The following is a 20,724-nucleotide window of genomic DNA, read 5'->3' as shown; positions in this document are numbered from 1 at the left end:
CCCTGGCTTTATTTGGGCGGGTTCACACCAGCCTTGTTTAGTCCGGTCTATCGGAATCTTTCCCCTTTAGTACGGTCCGTAGGGTCGGTGTGAACGCTCCTACTCGATCTCTGGTGTGGACTAAAAATCGCGCTCGAACTCTGGAGCGGCCCATTTCTGGTGTGAACCCCACCCGGACTAGTCAGAGGAAGCACGTGATTTTTTGATGTTGATTTCCTGTTTTGGAAGCTACCGCGGAAGAAGAAGCTGCTTGCAGTTAGCTAGCTTATCTCGTCTCGTTACCAGCGACATCACAAACAGACAAAAATGACTAGTGGCAGGGTTTGTTTACTTTTGCCCCGACAAATTGTATGGCCAATCCACCTTATTTTTGGCGGCCATGATGCACCATGGGTGCCGCTTCCTTCTGCTGTCCTCTTCCCCCGTTACGTCTAGCTTGACACAACACAGCGCGTCTAATGTACCCGTCTGTAAACGTTGCAGCTGAGCTGATAAATGCCGACTTGTTCAATGAGCAACAGGTTAGCGGATGCAATAGAAAACATTATTAGGCTACATTCCCAAAACTAGTGTTATTTTGTAACGAGCAAACTTTTAACGTCGGAGTTCGACAAGGAAATGCGATGCGAGGAGGCACGCGCTGCAGTCATGGGCTGCAGTGCAGATTACCCCGCTAGCCGGGCGCTTCTCGCTCATACAGTGCAGAGTAGTATCCAGGCAGCGTCAAGCCAACATAAACACACAGCTGCTCACGTTCTAGACTGGATATTGCTCCCAGAATTATTTTACAGCGGGGCCTCACAAAAATATAAGGTGGATAACAGAAGGAGATTTCTGCCCACGTGACTTTGGTTGGTGTGGGCAGGACTAGTGGATTTTGGTCTTGTGAACGCAAACCCAACCAGCTGAAAAACGAAACAATGTATCATCCTCTTCTCTGGCCCGAACCAAGGACCCGGACTTTCTGGTGTGAACCCGCCCAGGACCCCCTTTAAAAAGCTATTCTTTAATCTCAATGGGGCTATTCCTGATGAATAAATAAATTAAAACTGACCTGTGAAAGTCCTTGGTGCTGTAGTGGGCAGAGACATCATCAGTGATGTCATAGCACACTGATGATGGCATAGATGCTAATGATTCCATGGGCATTGTGACATCATCAGTTATCTCTTAAATCACCGATGATGTCATAGACCTTCTTATACTATCAATGCCATAGACATTGTGACATCAGTGATGTCATAACTCATTAATAAAGGTCATGTCTCCGTTGTGGACAGAACGTACAGGCGGCAGATGCAATCGCTGAGACCAAAGTATTTCACTCCCAGGGAAGTGTCTGCTCACAATACCATCGAAGACCTGTGGGTGTCATTCTTGGGTACGGTGTGTGACCTCACCCCTTTGATGAACCAACACAAAGGCGATGGTCTTCTGATGCCCATCATCGAGTGTGCGGGAAAAGACATCAGCCACTGGTTTGACCCGAAAACCAAAGATGTCCTGACACACGTTGACCCCCTGACCTGCTGTGTCAAGTACTACACCCCCCGCGGGCGCTTTGTGCACGTGCCCCCTCCGTGCCCGCGCACCGACTGGGTCAACGATTTCGGCCAGCCCTGGTGGAAGGACGCCCAGTACGAGGTGGGACTGCTCTCTGCCAAGACCAGGTGGATACGCATCATCAACACCCTGAGCAGCCAGGAGCAGCGGCTGGAGGTGTGCGCGGAGGAGACGCTGGAGCAGATCCTGCAGCGCTACCTGCGCTACAACTCGCACGCCTGCAGCTACACCTGGAAGCAGGACGGAGTCTGCCTGGACATGAGCAAGACGCTGGGCCAGAACGGCATGCACGACCAGGACGAGGAGCTCTGCAGGAACCGCATGGACTGTGACCTCTTCACCCCGTCCCTCTGCCTCCACTTCAACGACGACCTCACCGAGTGCTGACCCCCCACCTGCTCGTGTCGGGATGGGTAGAGAAGGAAGACGCCTTCAGACAGGAGGGCTCTACTGAGAATGGTAAAGCCACGGCCGCCATAGGTTGATTTATAGCAGGGCGCTCAACCTTTTTGATAAGTGTCTCTTGACAACAATAAAAGAGACGCACGTTTCTAATTCATACTTCGGCGAAAGGTTTCAGTCGTCTCCGTAGCAACCACGAGCCAGCCCCTCCCGCCACACCCCTCCTGAAGGAACAGCATCTCCCCTCGGCTCTAATCGATCCGAGGAGGAACATTTTGTTAACTGCCTGAGTCCTAAATGCAAAAACAACCACAGGCGCTCGTATCTGTAGACAGTTTTCACAGAATTGTCAGTCCTGCTCTGCCTCGATGTTTTCGGAGATGTCCTGTACTAGCAAACACTACAACAGGAAGTGAGCAGGGGTTCAATTTAGAATGTCGTGTATATACGCATCGGTTTTGACAGACAACTGCTCACTACTCTTTTCAGAGAATCGTTCCGCTCCTCCAGACCTCCACTCCGCCGACAATAATGACCCCTGCCGGTTTTCCCCCGGGCAGGCTGGCTGTCAGACACCGCTACACTGACGGAACTCTTCTCTAGCCAATCAGTGCGCGACAAAATATGACAGTGTTCGGGAACATTACATTCTCCAGGTACGACACGTTTTTTCTTCTGACGTGCATATCTGTCTATAAGAGACAGTTTCAAAAGTGTCGAGCAACGAAACATAAATTGGGCAATACTGCCCCCATTCTGTGACAACAACGCAGGACTTTCAGCTCGCGGCTACAGTGGAGATTTCACACTGGGTGGCCCCATAACTCCGCTGGGTTAATTCTGGGACCATCCGCGTGATATATGTATCCTTTGCGTATCTCGAGAATCTAATTGACTTCGACCTTAGTGGTTGCGCTACTGGGGGCTAAGGTAAAGGTAAAGGTAAAGTCCCACTGATTGTCACACAATGTGTGAAATTTGTTCTCCGCATTTGACCCATCCCCTGGGGGAGCGGTGAGCGCGCTCGGGAATCACATGGTGATCTAACCCCCCCAATTCCAACCCTTTGATGCTGAGTGCCAAGCAGGGAGGCAAATGGGTCCCATTTTTATAGTCTTTGGTATGACTCGGCCAGGGATCGAACTCACGACCTCCCAGTCTCAGGGCGGACACTCAGACCACAAGACCACTGAACTGGTTCTGATGGAGTGCAATGCCGAATTGTGTGTGATCCGACCATTCAGAACAGTCTTTGCATGTAATCACGTGTGAACACAGAAGTCACGTGTGAACACAGAAGTCACGCGTCGCGTACACATGAGCATTGAGCACAAGCAATTTCCCCAAATGTAATCTGTTGGCATTTTTGCAATTTTTGGCAATCTGCTAGTTGTAGTGCCTGCATCCCTGGGTGTGAACTAGTGCTCAGAACACAGGTTTGCGCTGAACGCCAAAACTGGTGCAAATAACTGAGCATTCTGTCATGCACTGTGACATCATCAGTGATGGCACAAATCCTTCCCTGCATAGGCTATACATGTAAGTAGGACTGGTAGAGTTTGTGTAACCGTGAGTTGAGTGAGGGCAGTCCAACACTGAGTGGCGAAATGGCCACACACGTAGACGGCCACCGATGACATCACTGATATCACGGATGACATCAAATTGCTACTCATCACAGATGACCTCACTGATGACAATTCCTCGAGTGAACATGCACTGCACTAGCCCAGGGTATAAAACGAGTGAGTGAGTGACTGAAATATCCAACACGTTCTCACTCCGAGCGCGCAGCATATTGACGCTTTGTCCCGTCCCTTGTGCGTCGCTTGTTACTAACACGGTACCCTTGAGCGACCCATGAAACGACTTGGACTTTCCAACTAAACTCCAATGTAAACCCATGGAAGTCATCTTTGACGCTCATGGCAACTGCTCCCCCGTCCCAACGGGGTCCACCCGCCCGCAATGCCGACATTAGGTTTAGGCGTGGGGGGTGGGGTGGGAGAGGTTAGGTTTAGGGTTAGGGTCTGGGGGGAGGTTAGGTTTAGGCGTGGGGGGTGGGAGAGGCTAGGTTTAGGGTTAGGGTCTGGGGGAGGTTAGGTTTAGGCGTGGGGGGTGGGAGAGTTTAGGGTTAGGGTCTGGGGGAGGTTAGGTTTAGGCGTGGGGGGTGGGAGAGGTTAGGGATAGGGTCTGGGGGAGGTTAGGTTTAGGCATGGGGGCTGGGAGAGGTTAGCTCCAGCAGGGCCACACCCAAGTCGTTTCATGGGTCGCTCAAGGGTACCGTGTTAGTAACAAGCAACGCACAAGGGACGTGACAAAGCGTCAATATGCTACGCGCTCGGAGTGAGAACGGGTTGAAATATCACTCACTGAACTTGTCTGAATCCATTTATTTCGGCCACAGGTTGGCCCAGTGATCTGAAACTGCACATGGCCATTGAGTATTGGAATAGATGGGAAATTATGAAGCGGGTATTTACATTTTCACAAATTTAAGCTGTTTATTAGCATTTTTGACAAGTGCGCGTCTGTGAAATGACATATTCTCCACTCTGTCTGACCTGTTCTCCCTCTGCTCCTTCTGCAAGGACTCCGTCGTATATGTGTGGCTTGTTTGGATTGTTTGCGACCAGCCAGTTAGCGAGCCAAATGCAGGGTTTGAGTGGCTTCTGCTTGCAGAGCTCGGTGAGTCCACGGAGCAGGGTTGGGTTGACGTACTTGCTCAGGTACTCTTTGGCCGCCTCTCCCCGGGGGATGGGCTCGATCACCGTGTTGGGGAACATGTACTTGATCTCCCGGACGGCGGCGGCGAAGGAGTCGCTGCCGTGCAGCGCGTTACGCAGCTCGTCGGTGCCGTACTTTGCCCTCAGGCATTCGGGGTGGGTCTCCCGGGCCTTTGCGCTGTTGACCGGCCCGATGATGGCCTTCCAGTGGGCGATGGCATTGTCCCGGGACAGTGTCAGCGCAATGATGGGACCGGAGCTCATGAAGGCAGTCAAGGTGGGGAAGAAGAGCTGCTCTGCATAGAAGTCACTGCACTGCTCTGTGCTCAGCTGTAGCTTCCGCCTCTGCAGAATAGAGAAGCCAGATTTGAGGATGATGTTCTCGATCTCCTGTGCTTTGTTGACGGCATCTGGTTTGATTAGTGCCAGAGTTCTCTCCACGTATATGCGAGAACATGGTATGTTCATCTGTTGAGTTTCGTCCATCTTGCTCAACACAAAGGATCTGTTAGCTTATATAGCCTCTGAAGGGAAGCCTTTATGGCATCATTGATGATGTCACAATCTCTATGACATCATCAGTGTCTGTCATAAATGACTGACAATATCAAAAAATGAGAAGTGTGCAAGAAGTGTCCGTGTGTGTATGCGTGCGTGTGTGTGAGCAGAATTTTGGCCGGCCACAGCTATGCCGTTTTATGTGTGATCGGGCTGAAACTTTCAGGAAGTGTAAAGAGCACCCATGCGGGTGACCTGACGGAGCCAGATTTTTTAATTCGGTAATTTCAGGCCAGAACCATTTATATAGAAGAGTCGCGACATCTCCGTTCACTCCAATTGACCAGTTTTTTTACTCTCAAGAGTTCCCGGAAGTAAGGTCCTGGACAGGGGCGGACTGGGATCATAATTCAGGCCGGGCATTTAGATACCAAGCAGGCCAGGCCGATACGGGCCGACGCACGTGCCGGCGTCCGGAGGGCGGCGGCGAAAAATTTGGGGCGTTTGAAGCTCAATTTGGGGCGTTTGAAGCCAGATTTGGGTCGTTTAAAGCCCGTTTGAAGCCCAATTTGGGCCAAGTCCAATTTTACAATGAGATGCACCCACTTTAAACCTGAATAAAGTAATAAAACCACTAGTAAACCAGTAGGCGGCGCCTGGCCTGCTGTTTAGTGAGTGGCCTGGCCTGGCCTGCAAAAAAAAAAAAAAAAAAAAAAAAAAAAAAAAAATTTTTTGCCAGGCCATGCCAGGCCAGGCCACCGGGCATTTGCCCGACGTGCCCGATTATGCAGTCCGCCACTGGTCCTGGATTAAGCAGCGCTGTCAAGTTGCACCAAAATGGACAGTTTGTGATGTACTTTAAAAGGGTCCGACGTTTAAGTAAAGAATCAAATTGTATATTATCGGCGTTATTTTAGCATTCAAACTTAGCGCGAGCACCCTTCCTGGCTATTCATTGGCTACTGAGTCATGCATTTTGGTCCTCTGCTGACGCCACTCTATACTACTGTAGATTGCTCTGGGTGAGGCTATTGCAGGCAATGCAGAAGTGATGGGGCGTAGCGGCCGAGCTGCGTAGCGGCCAAGCTGCGTATGCGACGCGCAGTGGGCGAGGCTGCGAGCCTGTGATGCTAGCTAGGAATCGAGCGCGCGTGGTGCGTGAGATTGCTAGTGCATAGAATCATGGCATCACTGGGAATGGTAGTGATGTCATCATCGAGTGTATGATGATGTCATCAGTGATGTCACTCAGGGGTTTGTGATGTCATTCAAGCAAATATGTCATCATGATAATGGGTGTTAATGGATGCAAACTTATGCAGGAAAACCGTGTTGTAATCGGTGGAATCGCACAAAATTCCCCAGCGGCGCATCTGCCTAGTTTGATGGACCGTTCTCGAGATACGCGAAGGACACATACTGTACACCAGAGCATGTGAGCGGAGTGGAGCAGTGATAGTTAACGCTCCACGCTCACGGAGCGGCTCTTCCCACCCGCTCCAGCGCTGCTACTCATATTTCCAGACCTAATGTCAATGATCTGCATTGTAAACATGACACAAGGTCCATCTGCTTAGTCAGTGAATTTACTTCTATGAAATGTGTTGTGTAAATAAAGTTGGCTTTCCTTGAATGCAATTCATGCAACACTTCGCTGCTCAGAAAGTCTTCAGATGCACTCCACGGTGTAGCCTGTTTTGATATTAAGCTGAGTCCGCCCACCCAGGCCAGTTACAGCATGCTCCGGTAGCAATTAACGAGTGCACCTATCCTCCCTGCTCAGTGTGGGCTAGCAGAGGGAGGGAGGGAGGTCTACTGTGTGTGGTGCTGGGGAGCGGCAGGCAGGGAAATTTGGGCACACTGATCAAAAGAACGACTCTCAAGTAGGCATATGGTTCCCTTCGTTCATAGCAAATAGATTTGGATCGTTCCCGAACACCACATCACTACTGCAGGGCCAGCTTGGCGAGCTGCAGTAGGAATCGAGCACGCGTGTAATATATGCTTAAATGGCTCTGGCCTGCGGCCTCGAATACATTGGAAAAACAAGAGCCCTCAAAACCAGGATCACTGAACACAGCAGTGCCATCCGCAATCAGGATCCTAAAAGTCCAGTTGCTGTCCATTAACACAGCAGTGCCATCCACAACCAGGATCCTAAAGGTCCAGTTGCTGTCCATTTTGCAGAAGCCTGCCATAACATATCCACTCTGAAATATGTTGGCATCGAGGCCCTCAAATGCCCTAGGAGAGGAGGGGTTGTTGATTCTATATGCTCCTGAGGAGAGAATTGTTTTGGATTTATACACTCGACACACTCACTCCCCGAGGTCTGGATGAGGACTTTAGTATCAGACCTTTTTTGTGAAATTAAATATTACTGTGATGCTTTCTTTGGCTGTGGTTCCTGATTCCTGTGCTGTCCATATGGTGATATAGTGTAACCTTGTGGATTTTGTTGTTTCCTCTTTTGATGACTCAATGACATCTCTCTTTTTTATATCTGGCCATTTTTAGGTATGACGGCCTTCTGGCCTGACGGGATTTTCTTATGTGCTGTGAGGGCTTTTTTCTATATTTGATTGTATTATATTTGTACATTTCAATCAGGAGAGACACATTTCTAGATTAACAATGATTTAGTAACAATGATTAAACATGAGCCTTTAGGCAACATTAAGAATATCTTTGGCGATTAGACTCCATCATGGATGGAATACCCCCCCCCCCCCCCCCCCCCCCCGTGGAGTCTAGACCTGGTGGTGGTGGGGGAGAAGGTCGTGGTCTTGATGGAGAAGGCTTCTGAAGACCTCAGAGAGGACTGGATGTGAGTGGGATGGAGGAGGGTCACAGAGAACGCACTGAAAGACAGCAGCAGACAGCACAAGAGGAGAGCGCTTTTAACTTTGACAGTTATGGATGGCTATGATAGGCGGAATAGCAAGGTGTGTCTTACTCTGATTGGTTTAAGCAAAACGTTGCCGCCCTTGAACAGCTGACACCAGTTGGAAGCGGGGAAAAGGGGGTGAATGAATGAGTGGGCGTGACAAGAGGTCTCCCTCCCTGAAACGTTGCTATAGATCCATATCTGTATATATTTATTGGCATGTATTGATTTAAGTGCATTCTCTATCACTTCCACCAAGGTCATGTGATGACCATGTGAGTCATGTGACCGAGGGGAAGGGTTATTTAAGATGCCGTCTGTCTATGTATGTTTTATGTCTGAAGATGAGCGAGAGGTTGAAACGTCATGGGTTGTCATCTGTGATCTTACTCGAGGAATTGTGATGTCTTCTGTGATTGTGTCATCATCAGTGATGTCACTCGTGCACTTGTGATGTCATTGGTGATGATGTCATTAGTGATTGATGTCATCAGTGATTTCATCAGTGATACTGTAATTTGGGATGTCACTTGAGCAATTGTGATGTCATCAGCGATGTTACTGGAGAAATTGTGATCTCATCAGTGATGTCACTCACTCAGTGAGTGCAGTCATCAGCGAGTGATGCGATACACACCACACAGAAAAGCCAGGGTGATGTGATAAATATCACTTGGGGTCATTTGCAGGTGTTATTCTTAAAAGCCTCTGAACCAAGATGCCCGCCGCTGCAGGCAAGCGTGCTGACAAGGGTGGGCAAAAGCCATCTGCTCAAGCTCGACCCCAGGACCTGGATGTGGACGAGAGGGTCCCAGATCGCCTCACTCAAGCCCAGTGGGTAGAGATGTTGAGGCAGGAGGAGGCAGAGGAGGCAGTGGCAGAGGTCATGGAGGAGCTGCTGAGCCAGGTCATGGAGGCCTGTTTCAAGGCGTACATTCAGAGACAGCTGCTGCCCTTCTCCACGTCCTGGGCCAAGGACTGCCTGCTTCACGTCCTGGACTGGCAATTCCTCCACCGAGATGAAGGAGAAGGACCAGAGGAGGCCTCCAGGACAGAAGACTCGGAGCCTCTGCCAGCGAATGCAGACTCCTGGGCTCAAGGGTGTGTGCCCGTTATATACACTACTACACCTCCAGCTCAAGTCAACCCACTCCTCGACAGGGAGCTTCAGATGACCAAGTAGATGGACAAACAGAGCCAACAGCCAACCAGCCGTCCCTTGTGATGATGGCCCAAACAAGCACCTCCACCATGCAATCTGAAAAGGACAGAGGTCCCAGCAAGCCTGAAGATGACAGGAGCCACCGGCTCCTAACCCCTCTCCCCCCAGACAAATGTGGTGGAAGGAAAAGAAGGCAGATTCATTCACCTCCCAACACTGTGGCAGACAAATGACTGTGCTCGCTGCCGACCGACATACACGGGCTCCATCATGCCTGCCTGCCTCTGCGCTGTCTCCACCTCAAGTCAAATAAGCAGAGACAAAAACAAAGAAGCCGGTTCAGTCGACCTCAGTCACTTAAGTGATGAGCAAAGAGAGACTGTGAGACAGCTACTGAGAGAGGAGTGTCATGCGCCCGCTTACAATGATGATGACATTGGATTAATTCCTTCCTTGAAGCTCCACATCACACTACATGACACCACCGCAGTAAGGAGGACATACTGTATATGTCTGTTCCAAAACCGTTACATCAAGAAGTCAAAGAATACCTACAGGCCCTACTGAATCGGGGCTGGATAACTCATCACCATACGCGTCACCAGTAGGGGTGGGAATCGCAGAGTAACTCACGATACGATGTGGTCACGATACTTAGCCCCCGATAACGATATTATCACGATACAGCGATTCTGCGATAATCGATATATTGGAAGAAATTTCACCTACGATACATCACGATATCTGTGTAACTGAAGAGGAAAAAATACCCCTAAAAGGCAAAAAGCAGGTATTATGCGTGTATTAGCAGAATTGACATGACTGATTGACATCACTCACTCACTTTGCCACCACGAGGCGTCATGTTGTCACAATACTAGAATTTCAACTTCGATAGCCTATCAATACCCAGGAAATAGATACTCTATACAATTTTCAATACCACAGACGAAAAATTACAACAAGAGGCTTTTTTTTATTAAAACATGAGAACAATGGCATATATTCACAATATATATTTTTTAATTGTCTTAAGTAGTGGGGGCAGGGGGTTCCAGTTTCCATGTTTTGTGTAGGCTACAATTTCCTCTAAAGCCTCCCTCAAGCTGCTGCTCCCAGTAGCCATTATGCTCAGAGTTCAGTCCAACACAGTCCAAACACCAGCTCTGCATGTCCAGAACTCAGTTATAAATTGCAGGGTAAAGTTACTACCATCAGTGTGCTTCTGTCTCTGCTGCTCCAAAGCAAAGCAGTGGTCCAGTTGGAACAGAGGTCTCTACACGGTGTAAACAGGCCTGATCCATAATAATAATAATAATAATCCAAAAAGGTTCATAGTGTCTATACTTTACTTAGATTGATAGGTTTTCTTTTATATCAGACACAGGTTTGTATTCCTACCTGACATGTTTCGACGGTAATACTTCCGTCTTCTTCAGAGGTGTCACTAGATGGTGTGTGACGTGTCTTTAACAGCTGATGTTGTTTACAAACCTGTGTCTGATATAAAAGAAAACCTATCAATCTAAATAATAATAATAATAATAATAATAATAATAATAATAATAATAATAATAAATGCGCATAAATACTCTCCTACATCCCCATTTATCTCCTTTGCTTCTTGTGACTATTTTCGTTGCTGTTCAAATACTGTGTGTTCAAATACTGTGTGTTCAAATACTGTGTGTTCAAATACTGTGTGTTCAGATCAGTTGTTGCAGGATGACTTTCCTCAGCTTCAGTCTGGGACTATAAGAGAAACATCACACTTGTCAGGCGCGCAAAATCATTTTGGATCTTGTTAAATTAACATTTGATTAACCGGGCAAGCCGGTAGCAGCTAGCTCTATGTAACATTATTTGGAATAGCTTAGCAAATGGCAGCTAAATGTGGCTAAACGGCTAATTCTGAGGGAACGTTATGTTACGTTAACATTTATGATAAATGTGCTTATAGGTATCGTTGAAACAGGAGCTTACCTCTTGAAATTCCTTAATAGAGACCAAAACTGGTCGCGGAGGATCTGCTGCCATGTTGACAAGGCTCTTTCATTGACTCATTGGGTAAACACACTGTTTTGCTAGCGACAACAAGAGCACAGAGAGGAGGGAGGTGGGGCTGAGCTCAGCTCAGCTGCAGCGGTGCTGGGGTGTGTGTGGAGGATGCAGTGTGGAAGCGCTGCTGGTATCGATAAACTCGATACTGTAGCAAAGGGGTATTGTATGGGCTTAAAATGTTTAGTATCGAGTAAGTACAGAAGTATCAATATTTTTGACAACCCTATGAAGTAGTGACTCTGTTTATCGAAATGGCTTGCGGGGAATCAGTTTCAAGATTCTGCATATTTTATTAAAATATCGATACTTGGCGCCAGTGTAGCGATAACGTATCGCAAGTGGAAATATCGCGATATCGTGAGTATCGATATTTTGTCCCACCCCTAGTCATCAGTGATGATGTCATCAGTGAGGCCCGTCGCCCATGCATTGGCTTCGGCCCCGAAGGGGCCGATACCCTATAGCAGGGATACTCAACTTGCTTTGCCCGGGGGCCACTTTCGTGAAATGATAGAAGGCAGGGGCCAGTTAATAAACAATCAATATACATTACATATTATACATGTTGTGCACACCGGATAGTTACTTAGGTTAAGTACATACATAAGTGCCTATAGCGAACAGACGGCGGTATTTGACAATTTAGCAGCTAAATCATAGATTATTGAAAGAGATTCCATATTCCAGACTGAAATGCTATAACAGAAGTGTGAGTATTGGCCAAAATTACATGAACATTTGGACACTTATTCAGCGGGTATCTTGCATGTTGCGTTCAGGTCCACTGTAAAAAAAAAAAAAAAAAATTGCAATTCCATCGCGGGCCACACAGGGGGCGCCCGCGCCCTCGGGCCGCCAGTTGAGTATCACTGCCCTATAGTATATCTATATAGTGACATCACTGATGACATAATCACTGATTACATCACAATTGCTCGAGATAACATCTGATAACATCTGATGACATCATTCACTGATGGCAGTTATCTTTGGTATATTTTGCAAAGTTAATGCTAGGAAACGGCCTAAGTGAGGAGAAATGGACACAACAGACTCATCACACAGGTCTGCAAGTAGCAACAACAGAGTCTGCCTCTGGACTGATGAGGAGACTGGGGATGAATGGACAGGTGACTGGTTGGAACAGTTGTACGAGGAGGACAGTGACGGTGAGCTTGCAGTGGTGGCCGGTGATGGCAGGGAGAGGAGGTATGCCGAGACAGCGCGGATGTTCAAGATGAGACGAAACCTGGACCAGCTGGACTGCTTTCACCGACAGAAGGAGCATGATTTGCTTAAGGCCCGAGAAGAGCTTAAAGTCTGTCATCAGAACATTGACGACTTGGAGAAGCAGAGGGATAACTTAGAGGAAGAGCTGCAACGACAGAAAGAGGCAGACAATAGTGTGAAAGTGTTTAGTTTGCGAGACCAGCATAACCGTCTGTGTCAGGAGCTGCTGAGAGAAGAGGAGCTGGAGGGCCTCATCGACACCAACTTGAAGCAACAAGAACTGGTGCTGTATCAGGTGGAGGTGAAGCTCGGCAGGTTCTCCTCACTTCGACGGGAGGTGGAGGAGGAGGAGCGGGTCTTTCGGGACCTGAAGGCCCAGAGTGCAGCGGTGAGGCTGCAGCAGGAGAAACATGCCAGCCACAACCGACAGCTCGAGATGCAGCGTCTCATGGATAAACAGGCAGCCATGCACAGGAAAGAGGAGACTCAATGTCAGAACAAAATAGACGAGGCCCGGGCAAGCCGCAAGAACTTTGACAAGTACCTGAAAGAGACCATTAAATGGATGCATGAGCAAGAGGCTGAGAAGGAGCAGCAGAACACGGAGGCAATGCAAAAGAGGATGCAAGCTGTCCAGTCCCTGAAATCTAACATAGCAGCCACCCAAGATAACTTTAGGGTGCAGCAAAGAAGAGCCAAGGCGAATGCCAAGAAGAAAGAGCGGGAAGAACGACAACTGAGAGAATCCCTGCAGGACCAAGGCATCAACACTAACAAGCATGTGTACCAACAGAAAAAACTCGAGGAGTTTCAACGAACAAAAGATGAATTCAAGGAGAGGCAGAAGTCAAACAGGGTGGAGATCATGGCCAAAATCCAGCAGGAGGAGCAGCTGGTGGAGAGAAGGAAGCGACACCGAGTGCTGCTGTCCGAGCCCACAACCGCAGACAAGTCCTCGTACATGGGGAGGACCAGAGAGAAGCTGCTGTGCTGCCTGGATCCGAGCCCAGCCTTAGCCACGGAGCAGAGAGCCAGCACACAGAGAGAGGTCAGTGACAACAGCAGCTCCTCCTCAGCAGCTCCTTCTGACACTGATGACCTGGACGAGGAGCAGCAAAGTCCCACCGACAACCTGGTTGAGCCCGAGTTTTCTGGACTGTGGGACCAAAACTACAAGAAGAGCCTGGATGAGAAGGCCAAGTTGCTGCAAGAAGTAAAGCAGGAAGTGCCTTTGATAGCTGCTGAGGTCAACTTGCCTAAAAGAGCTATTTGTGGGAAAGAGTTGAAAGGACCGGCATTCATCAGTAAACCAGAGGTTATTCTCTTCAAGGATTTTGAAGTAGGGAAAACATACAAGAAGAAGATCATTCTGACGAACATCAGCTACTGCACAAACAACTGCAGGCTCCTGGGAGTCTCCGCACAGCTGGTGCACTTTATCTCCATCAACTTTGAGCCTCCTGGGGCTCTGTCAAGTGGGATGGCCTGTGACATGCAGGCTGTCTTCCAACCTATGATCAATGCAGATCTGGAAGGAGAGGTCCAGTTTGCCTCAGCAGTGGGGCCCTTCTCTGTGCCCATCAGATGCACCATAAAGAGATGTCACCTGGAGGTCGATAGCCACTTCATTGACTTCGGTACGCACGTGGTGGGCCAGACTATTTCACGGACTATCACCTTGACCAACAGTGGGGCACTGGCTACCCTCTTCAACCTGGACACCTCTACGTGTCTCAGTCCAGAAAATAGCCGAGTCCAGATGCCATCGCAGGCCTCTACCAACACACAGCATGAGGCTATTAGTAAAAACGCATCATCTGACAACCAGAAGAGCTCTACGTCAAAGAGCACCAAAGAACTCCCATCAGAGCAAGAGAGTCAGGAGCTTTCAGTGGCCTCGCACCAGAAACAGCTAGAGGCACCAGCTGCAGGTCCAGAGGCTGTTGCAGATGCTGATTTGCCATCAGATGTGGAAGCCCAGATGGACCAGAGCACATCAGACTCTAATGACTTCACTCTAGGACAGGTGAGAGAGGGGGAGATTGGACCTTTTGAAAGCGTCAAGCTGGAGGTCCTGTTCACACCGACCATTCCAGGGGAGGCGAAGATGGACTTTTCCATCAAATTCTCTGACTTAACTAGTAAACCAATATCTATCACGGTGATGGGTGTGGCGGATAGTGTCCCTGTATGGGTGGCTCAGCCCAGCATTGACCTGAAGATCTGCATGTTTGACCGCCTCTATCAAGCCAACATCATGGTCCAAAGCAGAGCAACCATGGCCTTGAAGCTGATGTTTGAGGTGTCTCAGGAAATGCGGAACCACATGGATATCTTACCAAAGATGGGCTTCATTCAGGCTAATTCCAGCTTTAATGCCCAACTCAAGTTCCTGCCCAGACTTTCTTTATCCACGGACGCCAAGACGTTTTTCGACCGAGATACGGCAGTGTTGGAGGTCCCACTGACAGTGCAAGTATCAGATCAGGTGCGCCCTGTGCCCTTCACGGTCCATGCAGTCATCACCTCCTCGGACCTGCAGTTTGACAGGACTCAGGTGGACTTTGGCTTCTGCTCCATCTACCAGTCAGTCAAGACCAGTGTTCAACTCACAAATCTCTCCCTGCTGCCTCAGGACTTTGGTTTTTTGGGCATTCCAGAGGTTATTGAGGTACAACCGAATGATGGCTTTGGCACTCTCCTCCCACTAGAGACCCTGGAGATTGATCTGATATTCAGTGCCAAGAAGGCTAAAGAGTATCACTTTCAGCTCAACTGCAAATCTGGACTTAACAGAGAATTCCCTCTATCGTGCCAAGGAGTTGGCGTCCGCCCTCCACTGGAGCTGTCCCACTCCCTGCTGCAGTTTGGGGCCACAGCAGTAGGGGACCAGGCCAGTGCTCTACTCTACCTGGTCAACCCTGTGGCCTCTGCGGTGCCCAGGCTCTTCTCCTTCACCCCGCCAGAGGATTCTGAGATCAGTGTCACCCCGTCTGCAGGACCGGTGCTGCCTGGAGAGAGGTGCCTGGTCCAGGTAACGTTTAGACCCAGAGTGTTGGACCAGGAGATCAGGGAGGAGGTGGTGCGTCTCCATCATGCCAAGTTGCTCCGTGAGCAGGAGGAGTTAGAGAGACTGCGACAGATCGAACAGGAGAAAGCGGCAGAGGCCAGTAGAAGTACTAAGGGGAAACAGGCTGTGAAGCCAAAGGACGGCAAGGTGCCCGTCAGCCCCAGGACCGAACTGCCGACCACGTCCCCTGACCCTGCCTCCATAAAGCCAGGGTCAGAGGAGTATGAGGAAGGCCGTGCCTCTCTGCTCTCTTCATTCACCCCGCGCTACAGAAAGTACATCATCCCCTGCTTCGTGTCAGATGGAGACCCTCTAGCTGAAGACCCACAGGCCCAGCCAGCATGGAGTCCCCTCAATACTCTCTACTTGGAGCTGCATTGCCCTACCACACGGCCCGCCCTAGTTGCGGCACCGAGCAATGGACAAAACACCATACACTTTAATCAAGTGGCGGTCGGACAGAAAGTTGTGAAAAAGTTTACAGTTCAGAATATTTCCAAGGAACCTTTGGAACTGACGTCGTCAATGCTGGATGTAAACGGTCCCTTCTGCGTGCTCAATGCTCTCAGGTGTATAAGACCTGGAGAGAAACACACTCTGCTGCTGGCCTTCAGTCCAGCTCTAGGGGAGAAATACCGTGAGACTCTCGAGGTGCGTAGCCCCACGATGACCATGGAGGTGACTGTGTGGGGCGAGGGCGTGCTGCCCATCATCACCGCCTCCCCTGCCTCGGGCCCGCTCAACTTCGGCTACACGCTGGAGAGAGAGAGCATCTCGAAGGTCCTCAAGTTGCAGAACTACTGTGCGGTGGCGGTGGGCTTCAGGGTGCTGCTGGCCAGCCTGTACCCAGACTGTACCCAGAACAAGTCCACTGTGGGAACCCAGAACCACAGTGGCCTGAGTGTGTTCAGTGTGATGCCATTAGAAGGTGCCATCGCTGCCGGGAAGAGCCAGGCCATCACTGTCACCTTCCAGCCTGACCACCAGTCTGACAACTACTCGGACACACTCACGGTGGAGCTCACGAATAAGAGTAAAGTGCGCGTTATGGATCTGAAGGGAGGGGCCTGTTCGCACAACATGTATCTGTCTGGAGGAGACCAGCTGACCGACGAGTCCCTCCTCCCTCCGCTAAAGTCTGCTAAACCTCACCTCGCAGAGTCAGAGCGGCCGGAGAAGCCCAGCAGCAGCATCCCTGCACTGGTGACCTTGCGGGCGGACTACATCGACGGGGCCGTCAAGCCTGCCGTCAGGGTGCTGGAGGTGGGCTGCATCCTCACCACAAGAGCCACCAAGAAGAATGGTGATTTCGTCTGGGATAGCGTAGCGCCCGCGAAGCAAGCAAAATGCTTCAGCGTGGAGCCCAGCAAAGGCAGCGTGGAGGCCGGACAGAGAGTTACCGTCACCATCACATGGACTCCACACAGCGGATACAGGCCCAACGAGGTGGTGCAGGCGTGTGTGCATCTGACCTTAAAGGGAGATGAGACGGACGTCTACAGCGTCACCCTGCTGGCTTTTGTCTCACGGCCGTAGATAAATATCTACGTCTGTGGTTCAACTTTTGAAAAGTGTCTAAGAACCAAAACAAAATGCGTCATAGATGTATGAATTGACCAACCCACGGACCTCCTTATCTGCGTGACGCAACTTGTGGAACGGTATTTTTTGAACAATTCACCAGTGCACGCAGACAGCGGGACTTCCGTTACAGGCCAGCCAATCAGACTTTTTTGTATGGGGAAAACCTGGAAATGCTGACTTGATTCAGAGGGTCTGACTGACTATGTGAGACTGCTGGCCTTGACCTGATTCGCTCCTGACCTTGCCCCCCCACCTGGACGCCAGCCAATGGCTTCCCACTGCTGCTCTTTCTCTCTCTCTCACACACACACACACACTGACAACAGACAAAGACATGAGACATTTGAGGTGGAGATTCTGTAGTATGTCACTTATCGTGCATTCCTTTATAACTGGGAACTGGTCATCTTTCGGTTCAAAGGTCATGAGGTGGGACGGTGACGTCACCAGAGCTGGTATTTCCCATTCCGAACTCGTAGGAGCCTCAGCAGCCCCAACCTTAAAAATCCAAGATGGCTGCGCCGCGCAACATCTTAGTGAATGTTGTTTATCACTTCTGTCTTGTTCGTGTCTCATTAAATCAGCCGAGACTAGCACCATGCTTCCTCCGACACATGCGCAGTTGCCAGGCGCTTCTTTTCACCTGACAGGGGGAGCGGAGCTTCTGTCACAACTCCACATCCATGACACCTGTGGGAGTCTCTGCACACCTGCTAATCAGGAGAATCATCACACCTGCTGGTCATCATCACTCATCACCACCCATTAGCATCTCCCTACAAGAATCCTTCTCTGCCTACCAGTCCTTGCTGGATCGTTGCCATAGACGGTTTGTAAACCAGCCCACTCGTTTAGGTTTAGCAATGGGCTACATGCACAACTCCACTACTTCCTGAAATTAGTACAGCTTCTTTATTTCCTGCCCTACACTATTGGATGAACTGATTAATGTCAGGTGTGCTGCAGTCACAACAATGATCAGGCCCACCTGATTAATCAGTTCATCCAATAGTGTAGGACAGGAAATAAAGAAGCCAATGATATCACTGTGATAACATTATTATCAGAATTGCATCGCAGCTTTAATGAGTTGCTGCTGGCAGGGGCGGGGGGGGAGGGCTCGAGAAATGGAGGCTTTTTTTGCTGTGAGGAAAACAGAGAGAGAAGGTAAACACTGCCCATGCGCTTATATTACCGAGATTATAATGATACAAGGTGGGTTGATAATCGGTAAAACCGTTGCGGCTCCAACAGCCTTTTTAGGAGGCTGCAGACACAGGTGTGGAAGACAGACTAACGGCTGGATCCCACCTGGCACGTCACGTACGCGTTCCGTCACGTACGCCTTCCGTCTCTGTCGTCCGGTCGTCGGAGCTGCTCGCGGGCATTTTAGTCAACGTGTGTGATCCCACCAGGCACGCAACGGTGCGTATCAGAAGCGTATCAGAAGCGTCCCAGAAGCGGCTTGACGCCCCGCTCCGCTAAAGATACGCGGCAGTTCAATTTTTCACGGATGACGCCTGGAAGCTGCGTCAAGCTGCACAGAGCAGATGGTTCAGCCCGGAAGTCAGACACAGCAACTGCACGAGAATCCGGTCGATTTTCATAATAAAACACAGTGTGCAGACCCATACCGACTCCTTCTCCTTCTCCCCCCCCCCCCCCCCCCCTGTAGTCTTTCAAGTAGACGAAGAAATGCAAGAGTTCTCCTCCTGCTAACAGGCACTGTCTGTATGACAAATAAATAAATAATTTCAGCCTACTTACCCATGGTAGAAGCACAGCAATCAAGGGAAAATGACCAAATCAAAAGCAAGTCAACGACAGACTGTTGTTTGTGTGTTGTGCTCTTTACATCCACCCCCGTTGTACACACAGGATCGCGCGGTCTCGTAAATCCCGCGCGATCCTGCATCTAGCTGCCAGGCAGCGCTCGGAAGCGCTCCGCTTCTGAAACGCGTACGGTGGGGCATGCCGCCGTGCAGAGGACAGGGCAAAGCCGCGCAGACGGGCCTGGTGCAGACGGGCTTGGTGCAGACGGGCCTGGTGCAGACGGGCCTGGTGGGACCAAGGTTTTTATGAGAGACTGACGGCTTCTCCAATCAGCCTCCAATTAGCTCGTCCCTGGAACAAAATGACCCGTAAGCCCCTGGCTTCGTTTAATAACACAATCAACTTTAGAAAAACGTACAGCAACTCCTGGGATTTCCTCGGTAGCTCGAGTAACGTCTGTGGAGGTGAAGAGAAATAAAGCAGATAATTGGCTGTTTGGACCCACAGTGTGCTCATGGTACATTTTCTTTCTTTTTCTTCTTCTTTTTTCTCTCTCCCTGACTATCTGCATCTCTCTCTCTCCCTGACTGTTTCTATCTTCTATCTCTACCTCTCCCCGACTGTTTCTATCTGCGTCTCTCTCTCTCTCTCTCTCCCTGGCTGTTTCTATCTTCTATCTCTCTCTCTCCCCGGCGTGCGTGTGAGAGCAGCAGGTCATACACACACGTTGGAGCGAGAGAGAGTAGAGAAGAGGAGGCTACGTCACAGTAATTGGAGCTTGAAAGGCTGGATGTAAAGGGGAATATTAGTGGAGTGTTCATTTTCATTAGCCATGTACTAGCAGGAATATTGTCTTTTTGGGTATAAGGGCAAAAAGCAGAATAGTGTGTGCGTGTAAACGTAGTCAGTGTGAAGTCTATTATCTCCCAAATACTGCATATATATTGAACATTAAATACTCTGCAGCTGTGTAGTCTAGCAGATATTTCCTCCCCTTTGTTATATTGTCTTTTCATCTCTGGATTATGCAGACGTCTCTCTTCCAGGAGGTATTAGGGGTAATATAGTATTTGCTGCCAATTTAACACTTTTTTTTTAAAATTAAAGCTATTCATATTTCCCTCCCTGGACCACTAATAAACTGACAGTCACATCTGCCTACAGTCTGATGAATGGACTAATGCATTTTCTTTTTCACTCATTAATTTGGCTCTTTTTGAAGGGTAAAAAAAACTCAAAAATGGACAGATGGTGTGTCCATGCACATGAAATACCACAACTATTTCACAAACTGCCGTGAGATTGGACACCAATTTTGTAATGATGTGTGTGTGTGCGTGTGCGTGTGCGTGTGCGTCTGTGTGTGTGTGTGTGTACATGTGCGTGTCAAAGTCAAAGTCAAAGTCAATTTTATTGTCCATCACTACCATATGTACAAGACATACAGAGCATCGAAATTCCGTATCTCACGATCCACGGTGCACTCAATATACAGATAGGAGACAACACATGACAAAGAATACGAAGATAAAATACATAAAAAAACATACAATAAAATACTACTACGTAGGGGTCATAAATAAGGTCACTGTAATCACTGTAATAAAAGTCAGATAGTGCAAATAGTGATGGCAGAAAAGTGCAATAAAATGAACAAAGCGGCAATTCTAATTATGCATAAAGTGACTGGCGCTGAGTGTAGATATGGGGTCAGATGTTTGTCCTTGTGTTCTCGTTCTTCCTTTGTAATCTGACATTGAGAAGTGGG

The 20,724-nt window shown here is 49.2% G+C and overlaps 3 protein-coding genes across 3 annotated transcripts; 2 read left to right on the top strand and 1 right to left on the bottom strand.

Moving 5' to 3' along the window:
* Nucleotides 1-1,296: 1,296 nt before the first annotated feature.
* On the top strand, nt 1,297-1,950 carry LOC310798901 (cytochrome b5 domain-containing protein 1-like; the record flags this gene model as incomplete). The annotated part of the gene is made up of 1 exon (XM_083661461.1): nt 1,297-1,950. One exon carries the CDS (start codon nt 1,297-1,299, stop codon nt 1,948-1,950), a length of 654 nt encoding a protein of 217 aa, XP_083517587.1.
* A 364-nt stretch (nt 1,951-2,314) lies between these two features.
* On the bottom strand, nt 2,315-5,177 carry LOC310798900 (nucleoside diphosphate kinase homolog 5-like; the record flags this gene model as incomplete). The annotated part of the gene is made up of 2 exons (XM_083661460.1): nt 2,315-2,365; nt 4,530-5,177. The coding sequence occupies 2 exons, from the start codon at nt 5,175-5,177 to the stop codon at nt 2,315-2,317; spliced, it is 699 nt and encodes a 232-aa protein (XP_083517586.1).
* Nucleotides 5,178-12,338: 7,161 nt separating this feature from the next.
* On the top strand, nt 12,339-17,135 carry LOC310798898 (cilia- and flagella-associated protein 74-like; the record flags this gene model as incomplete). Its single annotated transcript, XM_083661458.1, has 1 exon — nt 12,339-17,135. One exon carries the CDS (start codon nt 12,339-12,341, stop codon nt 17,133-17,135), a length of 4,797 nt encoding a protein of 1,598 aa, XP_083517584.1.
* Nucleotides 17,136-20,724: the final 3,589 nt, after the last annotated feature.

The sequence above is a fragment of the Poromitra crassiceps genome (genome assembly GCF_964638095.1).
Source record: "Poromitra crassiceps genome assembly, chromosome: 26".
In the NCBI taxonomy this organism is placed as follows: domain Eukaryota; kingdom Metazoa; phylum Chordata; class Actinopteri; order Beryciformes; family Melamphaidae; genus Poromitra; species Poromitra crassiceps.
Note: the sequence above shows the minus strand (reverse complement) of the source record. Positions and strands in the feature narration are given on the sequence as shown.